Raw genomic sequence first — 14,273 nt, 5'->3', positions numbered from 1 at the left:
TGTGAAGGGACTGCCTGGTTGTCTGGTCCTTGTGAGGCTCACGAGTGTTTTCCACATGGGAATTAACTTCCCTGGCACTGCCCCCTCCTGTGTGCCCTGTGGGATTGCTGGTGCTCCAATGTGCTGGTGTCCAGCTCCCCAATTCCAAGGAAATAAGCCTTGCACAGTTTTGGAAATTCTCTTATTGCTGTGTCCATAGTAAAGCAAACTCTTCCATGGCTCTGCCTTGGGAAGGGGAGAGTTCACCCAAGGGCAGGTTATTGCACTGTGTCAGACTCACCTGTCAGAAATCCAGTTTTAGCCCTGTGGTGCTCCAAAGCACTGTCTGTGTTTCAATAGCCACAGAATCTCCTGTAGTTCAACAATTGTTTGGCCAGGCAGCATCATTTAGTAGCTTAAAGAGCTTTCTTGGGATTAACAGGGGGAGTGAAATTAAAGTATTGCATAAAAAGAATCACAGAGAACCTGATTTCAGAGGATGCCTGAATGGTTTGACTTGGGAGGGACTTTAAAGCCCATCCAGATCCCCCCATGCCATGGCAGGGACACCTTGCACTGTCCCAGGCTGCTCCCAGCCCTGTCCAACCCAGCCTTGGACACTTCCAGGGATCCAGGAGCAGGGAAGCATTTACATCCCCAATTCTATTTCATTGCTTGTTTGATGCAAACCCCTTTTTATCCCAGCCTTTGTCCCATTGACACACTTGGCTGTGGTTTTGTGACCCTGACTGTGTTTGCCTCTTGGGCTTTGATTTCTGCAGGCAGAAACTAATCCCCAGCTGGGAAATTCCTGGCAGGATTGGCATGTCCAAGGCAGCACTGAATCCTGCCTGGAGCCCAACAGAGGCTGCAGTGCAATGTGCTGGTGTTCACAGGGTCCCAGGATGAGGGAAGAGAGGAGGATCTGACTCCATGTTTCAGAAGGCTGATTTATTATTTTATGATATATATTATATTAAAACTATACTAAAAGAATAGAAGAAAGGATTTCCTCAGAAGGCTGGCTAAGAATAGAGTAATAAAGAATGATAACAAAGGTTTGTGGCTCAGACTCTCTGTCTGAGCCAGCTGACTGTGATTGGCCATTAATTAGAAACAACCACATGAGATCAATCCCAGCTGCACCTGTTGCATCCCACAGCAGCAGATAACCATTGTTTGCATTTTGTTCCTGAGGCCTCCCAGCTTCTCAGGAGGAAAAATCCTAAGGAAAGGATTTTTCATAAAAGATGTCTGGGACAGTGCAGCCCCCACACCTTGGTGTGGTCCCTGCAGAAAGGCTGCAGGGGATCTGTTTGTGGGGTTGGCATGTCCCTCTGCTGCCCTGCAGAACAGATAACCCCACATTATAAATGGCATTGTGTGCCCTGCCAGGCTGATTTTTGTGCTGGGACTGTTTGTGGGGTGTGCTGGGTGATTTAACCCTTCCCACAGAGCCAGAACTCCTGCTCAGACCCACTGATGGGCTGGGCTCCTGTGACTGGCAGGTGTTGCAGCATCCTAATGAAGCATTTATTGCACTCCAGAGATATCAGGCAGGGTGCTGAGGGAGCCCTGGGAGAGCAGCAAAGTAAGGATCTTGTGCAGGGGTTGGTCAGGCAGGGTGCTGAGGGAGCCCTGGGAAGATTCCTTTTATGCAATACTTTAATTTCACTCCCTCTGTTAATCCCAAGAAGGCTCTTTAAGCTACTAAATGATGCTGCCTGGCCAAACAATTGTTGAACTACAGGAGATTCTGTGGCTATTGAAACACAGACAGTGCTTTAGAGCACCACAGGGCTAAAACTGGATTTCTGACAGGTGAGTTTGAGACAGTGCAATAACCTGCCCTTGGGTGAATCCTCCCCTTCCCAAGGCAGAGCCATGGAAGAGTTTGCTTCAATGTGGACACAGCAATAAGAGAATTTCCAAAACTGTAAAGCAGGGATCCTGTGCAGGGTTGGCAGCTGGGTGCTGGTGGAGCTCTGGGAGAGCAGCAGAGCAGGATCCTGTGCAGGGTTGATCAGGCTGAGGGAGCCCTGGAATAGCAGCAGAGCAGGATCCTGTGCAGGGTCGGCAGCTGGGTGAGGTGGGCAGGAGGGCACAGGAGGCGAGCACAGCTCCCATCTCGCTTGGCTCCCTCCTTCACACAGCCAAGTGCCTCCCTGAAACCTTCTGTGTCACTTTAACATCTGAGAGCCACCCTTTGGATCAAGCACAGGCTTACCTAAAGCTGCAGCAGGATGGTGTTTCACTTTGCAGCATTAGTGTTCCCTTCACAGAGCTGCCGGCGGCCGTGGCACAGCCCTGCAGAGCAGCTGCTGCGGTTTATCCCACTCATCTCTTAAAAGAAATCACATTTTAACCTCTTCCCAGGGAGTCTCTGCTTGCTGGGGAGATGGACTCCAGTTGTGTGAAGGTTCAGCTCTTCTGGGCATCGCCTCTGTGCTTGTGATTGCTTGGGTTGGAAAAGAAAAGTCATAGTAAGGCATTGGAGTAATTCAGCTCCCATGGAAACTTTCTGCCATCAGAATGAACTTCACATTTTGGGGGAAACTTCAGCAAATGGAATTTCTGAACAACCCTGATTGGTGACCCCAGCACTGAAGAGGTGATAACCCAACCTTTGCAGATTGTTTTCTTTTTCCTTATTGCTATTCTCTGGTGGAATTTGATAAATTAAGTACCAGCAGGAAAAAAGGGAGATTCTTTTCCAAGCAACATCAGGACATTTGTTTAGCCAGGTGCAATTGTCTTCCCAGTTGATGGCAAGATGGATGAGAATGCCAAATAATTTGAAATGTAGCAGATCAATTCTATTGATTTATCCATAAGTAGCTAAAGTGGCCTTAATCACCTGCAGTATCCATGGAAATGGGGAAGGAGCAGGGGCCAGTGCTGGCAGCACGGCAAGGGAGGCTCCCTTGCTGCAAACCCTGCACTGCCAGGTATTTGAAAACATTTTGCCAAATTCAGCCAGAACTTCCATGCTTTACAGGAAAATTTGCCTGGGATGTCCTTTCCCAACCTTTCCATGAATTACTTCGCTTGTAGTTACTTCTCTTTCTGGAGTTTGTAGTTACTTCAATTACTCTTGCAGTTACTTCTCTTTCTGGACTGACTGTTTGTGTGAAAAGCAGTGCAACAGGGGGAAAAAAACCAAAAAACCAACCAACTTCTTCTATATTGATTTTTACCTCTGGAAAAAGTGGTTGGATTCCTTTGTGATATCAAGTCAAAAGAAGAACTGAGGTGAAAAGCTGGGTGGTGAGGCCCTGGCACAGAGCAGCTCCAAGGCCAGACTGGAGCACCTGGGACAGTGGGAGGTGTCCTTGCCATGGATGGGCTTTAAAGTCCCTTCCCACCCAAACCCTTCTGGAATTCTCTGATCTTTGCAAGGGGAATGTGATGATTTCAGTTCCTAGCAAAGGCTTTCTGCATTTTACTGAGCATTGCACTACAATGAAATGCTTGTTTAATAACTCACCTGATGGCACAGATCCCTTCCAGCAGCACTCCAACAAATTACATTTGTTTGAAATTACAAGCTCTGCTGGGAGTTTTTGCCAGCTGCCACAATAGAAAGTCTCTTGGAATTCAGCAAGTCTGTCTCCTTTAGAATAATAACTTTGGAGTAGAGGAATAGTATCACTGTCCACTTGCAAGAGATGCTACTTTGCCAGCATTGTAGCCTTAGCTAAAACCTCCTAAATTAAATTGTCTGCTAGCATTTCCATTAGAAAACGTAATCTCCAAGCTTTTATTGCTCTGCCATAAAATTCTCCAGGTGCTAAAATTGAGTATGGACAGTTCTATCCATGGAGATAAAATTCCAGGAGGCAAAGTTGCTTTGGGAAAGAGGACAGAAGACTAAAACCTCTTCTTTCCTGCACTCAAAGTCATCCAAAACCCACAGCTGAGACCTCAGACGTGTAGACAAGGCAGGAGCAGAGTGAGGGCAGTCAGATCCATGGTTACCCAAGCAGATCCAACCCTTGGAGGGACCAAACCCCACCTGGCCACAGCCCTGAGCTTGCTCCAGAGGCAGCCTGGCCACAGAGCCCCTTGTGCCTGCTGGTTGTTGGTAGTCAGCCCACAAGTTTGTCCTTCAGCGTTTGTAACTCAGTTATTTTTCATTCATCTGTCCCCTTTGTTTCAGAGCGCACCAGCCCGGAATACAAATGAGGGGAGAGCTATCAGTGATCAGAGATAATGTGCTAAAGCTGGGGCTGAAATATTTGTTAGAAAATAGGTTAATAAAGTGACATGGAGCACCTGTGCTGCTGTGGAGCAGGCATTATGAGGAGATTATGCTAATGTGGGTATTTAGTAGCAAGTCTTCTTTGGGATTACTCTCTGCTATTATCATTCTCAGCCAAGGAATTGTAATTCAAAAGGCAGCAAATGATCAAGGATTTAGGTTTTATTCTTTTTTTTTTTTTTAAGTTTTGACTGCTCTTTAGCCTGCTGAATTAGAGGATGTTGCAAGGAATCTTTTAAACACTTTTTAAATGTTCTTGAAGAGGAAGAGGTGGAATGGGCAGGGATGTGTAAATGTAAAGAAGTGTTGAATTAAATTAATTTGTTAGTGGTGAGCAGCTGGTAGGCCTGGAGGTGCAAAGGCAGGTGAGGAGGGAGAGAAAAAGAACTAAATTTGGGAAAGGAGAAAACTGGGGGAGATGCAAGGGTTACCTCTAGGGTGAGCCATGAAATGACTTGGAGTCTCCTATGGTGAGACACCCCAAATTCTGGGGGCAGTTTTGGACCTTTCTCAACCAGACAAACATGGAGGGGCTGGAGGGTGTCCAGGGAAGGGAATGGAGCTGGGCAGGGGCTGCAGAATCCCTGAGGAGCTGGGAAGGGAATGGAGAATCCCTGAGGAGCTGGGAAGGGAATGGAGAATCCCTGAGGAGCTGGGCAGGGGCTGCAGAATCCCTGAGGAGCTGGGCAGGGAATGGAGAATCCCTGAGGAGCTGGGAAGGGAATGGAGAATCCCTGAGGAGCTGGGCAGGGCTCACCTGGAGCAAAGGAGGCTCAGGGGCCCTCGTGGCTCTGCACAGCTCCTGCCAGGAGGGCACAGCCGGGGGGAACAGGGACAGGAGCAGAGGGAACGGCCCCAGGCTGCACCAGCAGACATTTAGGTTGAATACCAGGGAAAATTTCTTTTTTTAATCCATAAATAAGAAAAAAGCTGTTTAAAACAGCAAGAGGGATGAGGGGTTTGAGGTGAGGGCTCAGAGAAGGCTTTGCTGGGCTGTTGGTGCCTTCCTAAGCCTTTCTCGGGTTTGGGTTCTCTCTGGGGTTTCCAGTCTGGGGCTGTTGTTTCCCACCCAGACAAGAGAAGAGACTCTGGCTCCCATTGGCACAGGGAATTTGTCTCCCAGAGAAGCGGAGCCCAGGCATGGGGAGCATGATGATGTGCAGGAAGGCTGATCAGCTGCAATAAAGCATTCATTATCCTTCCATCTAAATTAACTAAAATGACATCATAATAGTGCCTTTTAGAACCTCACTGCAAATTCCCTCTCTTTTATCAAATTATCACCTAAACCAAAATTATTTTAAGCCGTGTCTGTGTATTCTTGTTTAGATAATCATTCTTCCATTAAGGAAGTCATTTTCTCATTCTTTTTCCTTCTTTTTTTTTTTTTTTTTTGATGTTTGCTTAAGGAAAAATAGTGGGGAGGACATTGCTAGTTTGTATTGTTTCTTTTTCTGTCAGAAATTTTCCTGTCAGAAATCTTTTGCATAAACACTCACAGTGTAAATCCAAATCCTTGGGTACTGGGGCTAACTAAATAATGTGCCAAATGGCATAATGGTAAAAGTATTTCCACTTTTGAAATATTTCTCTTTAGATTATTCCTCCAGAGCAGTATTTCTGCATAGGCAGTTGGATGGGTGTTACATCCTGCACCCAACTTTCCTCAGCTCCTGGAGCTCCTGCAAATACTTTGCAACAGTGTCAGAACTGAGTGAGAGAAAACAGGGCACAAAATGTTTTTAAACATGAACAAATCAGGGCACTTGACTAATTAGGAGGGAGAAGGGCAGAATAAAAAGTGACTGAACCTGAGAAAGGGCTAAAAAATGAGTTGTTTGGCACAGTGACTCCTGTTCCATTTATAAATCAAATCCCTCTGTCCCTCCTTCATTTACAAGTGCCACTGGAAGTCAGGGTTTGATGTATGTTCCCACCTCCTGGAGGCAGTGAGGTTGTTTGGAGGGAAAAAAGGACCTTTTGGAAAACTACAGAATCCAGCCATTAATTTTTGCTCTGTTTGGTGAAGCAGTCTCTGCATCCACAAACCAATTAGGCACCTCTGGGCCCAGTGGAGGTGAATAATAATCAATAACAGGAAACATTCCCAGGAGCCAGGGGTTGAAATTGGAGTCAGTTCATGAACCAGCAGCACACTCCTGGATGGATGAACTCTCTCTGGAGTGAGAGCCAGAAAGGGCAGAAATTACTGGAGAAATCAGAACTGCCTGAGGCAGGGCAAGGTGAATGGACCTGAGCTGGTCACTGAGATTGGGTCACCTGGATTTTTGGGTTTGTTTTTTTGAGAATTTCGGCATTTTATCACCTGTATTTCCTAATTTACCTTTGCCATAGTTTCTCCATCTCCTTTTCCCTGCCTTCTCTCACCTGAGCTCCCAGCCATAGTTTTATATCATGTTCAGAAGGTGGTGGGCAATTCACTGTTCTCCTGGATCATGGAGAGCTGAAACAGGTCTGGTCAGGAAAGGCATAAACAGGGATCAAATGCCAAAAATTCCTGGTGACAGAGAAAAGGTTTTGGGGACACCTTAAAGTCTCTCTCAGGGGCTCCAGGAGAGCTGGAGAGAGACTTTGGACAAGGGAAGAAAAAGGAGAAAAGGCTTTAAGCTGAAAGTGGGTGGATGTAGATGGGATATTGGGAAGGAATTTTTGGTTGTGAGGATGGGGAGGAGCTGGGATGGAATTCCCACGGGGCTGTGGCTGCCCCTGGATCCCTGGCAGTGCCCAAGGCCAGGCTGGAGCCCCCTGGGACAGTGGGAGGTGTCCCTGCCATGGATGGGGTGGGAATGGATGGGATTTAAGCTCCTTTCCAACCAAAATGATTCTGATTCTGCTCTGTGGAAGGTCTCTAAACACAGAATAAGAGGACAGTCCCTGCCTCAGAGGATCAAACTACAGCAGAAATATCTGGATGCCCTTGGAGCCATCCTCACCCCCCTTCCCCAGGGCTCACACAAAAACCTCCTCTGTCCAGGCTGTAGATTTTGTTCTTTGGTGGATTTTTATGCCCTTCTTTCTTCCACATATCCTGAAGTGACTTCCTTCTGTAATCATATTCCTTCTATTCCAATCACATCATAGAAAATGTTAATTTCCTGCTTTTAATTGGGTTGATAAAGTCTTTTGTCTCACAAATCTTTCCCAATACATTTGGATTAGGTTTTGTTGTCTTACATGCCAGCACAGTCCATTGTGTTGGGTTCCAGGCTCTGAACTTCTCCCTTTTTCAAAGTTTAACTTCTGTGGCTCTTCCTGACATGGATGATAAATTCTTTTGTTCATTGAAACTGAATTTCAAGAAGAGCACTTCTTTTTATGCACACGCAACTGGGAGCCAATCTTGGTTATTAATTACAGCGAGATAAGGGCTGGCACTGCAAGGGATGCTCTCCAGCTGAGAGTTTGGATTATTTATCCCTTGGCCCAGTGATGTCCAAGTCCACCTTTTATCCTTGAGAGTGTTCCAGCAGCCAGTTCCTTTCTTCTTCAGTACAGAACTGTTGCTTTTGGGTTAATTCCACTTATTCTGAAGAGCCACTTCTTGCTTCATTTTCCGTTTTCTCCAACTTTTGACAGTGAAGTTACTGACAATTGTCAGGACCTGCTTTGGAGGAGGAGGATTTAACTGGAATGTTAAAGTATTTCGGCTTCCTCTTTCATTTTTTATTTGGGCATAAACCTGAACCTTTTTTATATTCATGAGTTGCAGCAACTTCCCAGGTGATAACAAAGCATTGCCCAGCTTCCAGCCAAGAATTCATCCGGCAGGAGTTTTTACTGTGGAAATTCTCTCTGCAAAGTAGTGATCTTGCAACTGGCAACTTCTTCTTGTCAATATTTTAATAATTATATTTTAAACATTAACTTCATTCGATAATAAACATCCTAATTTTTCTGTTTTCTCTTGGCACTGGAGGTGCTGAAACATCCTGCAAAGTGCTGTGAGGTTTGCATGACATTTGATTTGCAAATGAAGATAGACTGTAATAATAGTTGTAGTAGTGGGAGTAGGAGTAGTAGTAGAAGAAATAATAATAATAATAATAATGATGATGATGATGATGATGATGATGTTGTGATTATGATGATGTTCTGTTGACTGTCACTGGAATTTCTCCACTGACCTATGTAGGAAGTATTTTATCCAGTCACAGAAAGATTGATAAAAAATAAATTAGGACTTCAGTAATTGAAAAATCAACATTAAGTCTCTCCATCTCATCTTTGGGATATTCTTTTATGAAAAATTGGAGGAATTTCTGGCTTCCTGAACCCCCCTGATGCCCAGGGGTTGTTAAATTCCAGCTCCAGTTGAACTCATGTTCTATGCTCTGCTCCTTTTCCAGTGGCAAACACAGCAGAATTTGTATTATTTATTCTTTGTTGGTATTCCCTGGAATTAATATAAAGGAAAAATGAGAGTTACAATTTAAAGAAAAAGAATGGATATGAAGTAATGAGATTGTGCCAAAGCTTAATTAGATGGAGCAGATTGAATACATTCCAGTGATGTCTTCAGGCAGCATCATTAAGCTGGAGGCACAATCCTGCCTGAGTTGAACCAGTTTTATGTCCATGAGGAAGCAGCCTGGGATGGCCCCTGCACCACGTTCAGTTGTTAATTTTGGGGGAAGATTTACAGATCTCCTGGTATTATCAGCTAACAAAAGCACAAGGCAAAGCAGGGCTAAGGAGGGGATAAAACTAGTGACTGTGTGATCACACAGATAAGCTCGATTTCAATCTTGGTTTGTGCTACAGCTCAGTAATTGAATCACAGATCTCCAATCCATTTATTTTGGAGCAGTGCAGGGTGTTCATTTGTGTGCTGGAGCCAGCTCCTTTGTAAAATCTCTTAATGAAGTGCTTGCCCAAAACACTGACAAAGACACGGAAGGGCTGGAATTCCTCCTTGGCTGTGCTGGGTGCAAGTGCAGAGATGTCTCTGTCAGTTATAAATAATAATATTATGAAACACACACATATATATATATTTGTTTATTTATTTATGTATATTTGCTTATGTCTTAAAAATACTTTCATATTTTAATTCTTTTTCTGTTTTCCTTTCTAAATTGAATTTTAGTTTTCCCACTTAGATCCTTTCTTTCTCCTCCATAGTTCTGCCATGGGGATGATCTAACCTTACACTACAGATACATCCCAGTGGCATCAATTTTTTCCCTTTATTAATTTCTTTCAATATATAAATAAATAAACTCTCTTATTTCAATATATAAATAAACTCTCTTAGCATCCTGATAAATTTATGTACATATTGAAATATTTATGAATGTATGTACATATTGATATATTTATATAAATACATCAATATGTTCATAAATAATCGCTTGGCAACATATTGCCCATATATAAATATATAAATATTTATAAATAATGTCTGTTTCCATCATGTTGGATTATCTGGAGGCTTCTTTTCTCTTGGATACCAAACTTTCAGCTAAATATTAATTTTTTTTTCAGGAGAAATTGCTAAATATCTGAAATCCAGTACAAACCCTTTCTAGCTGGTTTGTTTTAAATAATTCTGCCCTTTTTTTTTTTGTTTTTAATTGGCCAGCCTGAAGGAAAATAATATTTTTATTTGCAGCACTGAACTTTCTTTTTCAATATTGGTTTTGGGGGTGGGGAAAAAGCAAACCCAGAACATGTCAGGAGGGGTTTTCATCATTTTGGGGGACTTTGAGGAGACACAAATCTCTCCCCCAGCCTGCTCCGAGGAGCAGCTCATTTGTCTGGGCATTAGCTGGCAGCTGCACAGCATAAATTTGGAGTTTGCAGGGGGAATCTCATGTTTGTTTTGAAAATGGAGATCAGGCTACCAAGGAATAATCAGTTTCTTTTTCAGCACCATGAATATGTAGTGCCCTACTTCTCCTGTGCCATTTGGTTTTCTCTTTCAAGCTTGTCAGGCCAACTCCTTTTGCAATTTAAGAGGTGTTTTGGAAACTCTAGAAGCTGCAGTGGGTACTGAATTAGCATTTTGGAAATAGAGCAGTGAACAATGTTCTAAAGACTGTCCTTCAGCAGATTTTCTGTTGTGCCATAAGTGGAGGGGTTTTTTGTCATGTGTTTAAAAACATGTTTTTCTTGACTTTAAAGTACAACCAGTTGCACATCTGGCTTAGACACAACACTGTAACTTTAAAAATTTCTGTCTATATAGTGCTAATAAACTGAATTTTTAATGATCTCTTGATTATGAAAAGATATTTTAAAGACAAGTGATTTTATCCCAAACACTCCCTCTGTTTCTGCATATGCTAATTTACTTGATTAATTTGGAGAACATCTGCATAGAATTCTGTACACTTACCAGTGGTGAGATCACACTGCTTTTCAAGTATCAGCCTCAAGTTTCACTTTCCAGACAGACTCGGATTTTGTGTCTAATTGGGATGCCAAATATACAAAGGTACCCCAGAAGTGTGTAATTATGTAATTTTCTCTTGATCTTTCAGAGTCTTCCTGCGAGCAATTAATCAGTATGCAGATATGCTAAACAAAAAATTCCTTGATCAAACCAACTTTGAGTTACAGGTAAGAAAAAGCTCTCAGCTTGAGTGGGATAAATGATATTAATGTAATAAATTTCTGCCCTGTGTAGTTTTGGTGGGTTTATTCATGGTTTATTCATGGCTGTGAGCCCCAGTTATCCCAGTTAAATCATTCCAGGCTCAGCAGGTGCTGTGATCCATTCCTGACTTGTGGGTCTTGTCACAGAATCACAGAATCACAGCAGGGTTTGGCTTGGGATTCTGCCTGAATCATCAAAACACAAAGAATTGGGATTTGTAGCTGGGAAATATTTGTTGGAAACATAAAGGCAACTAGGAGCTGTATTAAGAATTTATCAAGAAACACCATCTCTGTGGTGTCTGTTCTTTTCTCCTTTAAATATTTATGTGCATAATTTAGAGACTTTAAGTTGTTTTGTAGGTGTGTAGAGAAACATTTCAAAGAATTAATGGAATTTCTTCTTGTCATTTTGGGGGCTTTCAGCTCTGGAACAACTATTTCCACCTGGCTGTTGCTTTTCTCACACAAGAATCTTTACAACTGGAGAATTTTTCAAGTGCTAAAAGAGCAAAAATCCTTAACAAGTAAGTCCTGCTCATCATCTAAATCATGGCCAAGAACTCGAGGTCTATTGCCATAATTTCACTTTAATTTCTTTGCTAAATCTATTCAAATTGAGATGCAATCAGGGGATAATGAAAGGTTGGGCTGAAAAACATGAATCAAGTGTTGGTGTGTTTCTGCCCTGGCATGGAGATCTGAGTTTCACCATTCATTAGGGATGAATTCAGTGTTTGCTGCTGCAGGATGCTCAGAAAGTCAAGATTCTCATGTCCACATGTTATAAAACTGCATTTTGAAAGCACTTCAGCTTTGTGCTGCTTCTGATCTCATTTTAAGAGCATTTTCTGCTCTTTATTGTCATCCCTGACTTTGTTGAGGGAGTTTTGGTGCTCCAGCCTGTTCCACTGGGCTGTCCCTGAGCGATGGGTTGGGGTGGGTGCAGCCCTTTCCTCCTTCTGGGGGATCGTTCCCTGTCCCCAACCACCCCACAGCCATCAGAGTCCCACAGCACAGGAAAGCTGTCAAAAGGAGAAAACCGCCTGGAAATGAGAGTGGAACATGAAGATTCTGTTTAAACAGAGGGATTAATGGTGGAAAAGCCTCTAAGATCATGGAGTGCAGGGCCACCACTGCCCCAAGTCCCCCAGTGCCACATCCTTGCAGCTTTTAAATCCCTCCAGGGAGGAAAACTCCACCTGAAGAACCAATTCCAATGCCTGACCACCCTCTGAGTGAGGAATTTTTTCAGTTCTCCATTTAACCTCCCCTGGCACAACTTGAGGCTGTTTTCCCCTTGTCCTGTTGATATTTCTCCTGCCTTTTATTGGTGTTCCACAGTAGTGACCTTATTATTACTGAACTAAACACCAAGCTCTGAAAAGAGCCAGTGTGGTGATTTCAGACAGAGTGTGTGGATTCTTTTTCTATTTGGGAAGAGCAGCTGGAAAAGCCAGGTGTTCCCACAGCCAGTGAGGTCACAAAAATGGGGAATTTCCAAGCTGTGATTCCCTGAGCAAGCACATCTCAGGCTTCTGGTGTGTACATTGAATAAAATGTGTCTATATAGAGAAAGAAAATGCACTTTGTATCCCTTCACCTTCCCAATCCAGGCCTTTATTATAAGAGAACTCCCAGAGTTCATCACTACTGCAGTGATTTGGTTTTAAAGAGTTTTTGCTCGTGTGGCTTCTGGGTTTTGACCAGAAAATTCAGGAAGGGCTCCACACCCCATCCCTTTTTATGGGAGCCAAGTTTTGCCCTGCAAACTCCACCACTCCCTGCTGAGTTGTGAGGTGTTTCCTTTGGAAGCTCTGCTCTACCTGAGCCTTGAAAGAGAATTTTAAAGCACTTTAGGATCTGCTCTGCCTGGGACCTGTGGGGCTTCCTTGATGAAACAGGAATATTTACAAGTTCAGTGGAAAAGTGGTGTCAAGCAGAGCTCAAGGTTTAGGGCTTGTGCTATAAGTACCATAAATAACATTATAGATAAAGGGTTTTTTACAGAAATTGAGCTGGTGTTGCAGGGCCAGGTGTATTTTATTTAAGGAAATTGAGTTGGTATTGTGAAGGCAGGTATATTTTATTTAGGAAATTGAGATGGTTTTGCAGGTAAATTTTATTTAATTAAATTTAGAATCCCTTTGCTCTCTCTGCCCAGCACCTACAAGAGCATTTTAGTCCAGCTCAGACTCCTGACCTGAACAAAGAGCCAAAAGCTGAGCTGGAATTGGGCTGGAAATTGCTGTCAAATACATTTGTGGGCTGATAATTCCTCTTTATCAGGATGAGAACCACAGGCACAAATTTTCTTGGAGTGATTTCTACAATAAACAGAGCAGTTTATCTCACTGAAGGAATTCAAGGAAACAACAGGCATTTCTCACTGCTAATATAAGTAAATAAATTAGGTAATTTGAAGTGGTTGCTTAATAAAGTTTACAAAATTGTAAATCTTTGTTTATAATGAATTTGCAAATTGTTATTTTCAGTTTAATCAGGTTTTGGAGACAGGAATCAAGACAATAAATTTGAGATTCAATAAATGCATGGTCTGGAGGCACTTTCATTGCTGTGTGAAGGCACTTCTGTGTCAAAAGGGATGTAATTAATCATTTAATTCAATATCACACTCACCCATCTTTTTAAGTACATATTTCAATTAAAACATCAAATATTTAATAATTAAAATTTAATTGTTGTAATTTGTAGGTTTTGCTAAACATTGCATTTAAGCATTAGATAATAGCAGATTCTTAATGATGCAGAAGATTCCCTTTAATCCATATTAATGACTGGGTGTCTCACTGTTATCCCCCAGAAATCCTACAAGTTGCCAGCTATTACAGTTTGGCTCATCTTATTTAAGTAATGATCTTTAACTTGCAAATATTCCATGTAGCAAATGCATCCTTGGAGCTCGTTAGGGTTCTGATCCCATCATTAATGAAGGTTTTGGGATGATTTCCACTCATTAAAGCTTTTCTGGGGAGTGGGAGGGGAGGACAGTGACCCTGATGGGACACGGGAGGTGTTGGTGCACAGCTTTAGGGTGGGTGGGCTCCCACCCCTGCCTGGGACCGTGGAATGTTGGCATTGTGGAGGCTGGAAACCTTTTTTCCCCAAATTTTGATGTTGGCAGAAGCATTGCTGAGCTGGTGGGGGTAGCCAGGTAATCTCAGTAGTGTGGGTCCCATTTGAGAACCTGTTCTGGAGTTTCTTCCCCTTTTGAAGGCTGTGGATCTGATTTAGAAATGAGATTTATCTGCTTGTAGGTCTTAGATTTCTTTTGTTTTAATGCTGGTTTTGTTTTCCTTTTCAAGGTATGGGGACATGAGGAGGCAGATTGGGTTTGAGATCAGGGACATGTGGTACAACCTGGGTAAGTACCTGAAGCATGTGTTCCCCTCAG

At 42.9% G+C, this 14,273-nt stretch overlaps 1 protein-coding gene across 2 annotated transcripts in view; it reads left to right on the top strand.

Annotated features, from left to right (window-relative positions):
- DOCK1 (dedicator of cytokinesis 1) overlaps positions 1-14,273 on the top strand; it is a 278,470-nt gene that overhangs the window by 185,610 nt on the left and 78,587 nt on the right. For both annotated transcript variants that reach the window (XM_059476562.1, XM_059476560.1), the window contains exons 30-32: positions 10,744-10,822; positions 11,285-11,385; positions 14,185-14,243. In XM_059476562.1, coding sequence (XP_059332545.1) covers positions 10,744-10,822; positions 11,285-11,385; positions 14,185-14,243 — 239 coding nt within the window. The remainder of the gene's footprint in view (positions 1-10,743; positions 10,823-11,284; positions 11,386-14,184; positions 14,244-14,273) is intronic.

Source organism: Ammospiza nelsoni, chromosome 8 (assembly GCF_027579445.1).
Source record: "Ammospiza nelsoni isolate bAmmNel1 chromosome 8, bAmmNel1.pri, whole genome shotgun sequence".
NCBI lineage: Eukaryota > Metazoa > Chordata > Aves > Passeriformes > Passerellidae > Ammospiza > Ammospiza nelsoni.
This window is presented reverse-complemented; position numbering and strand designations above follow the sequence as displayed.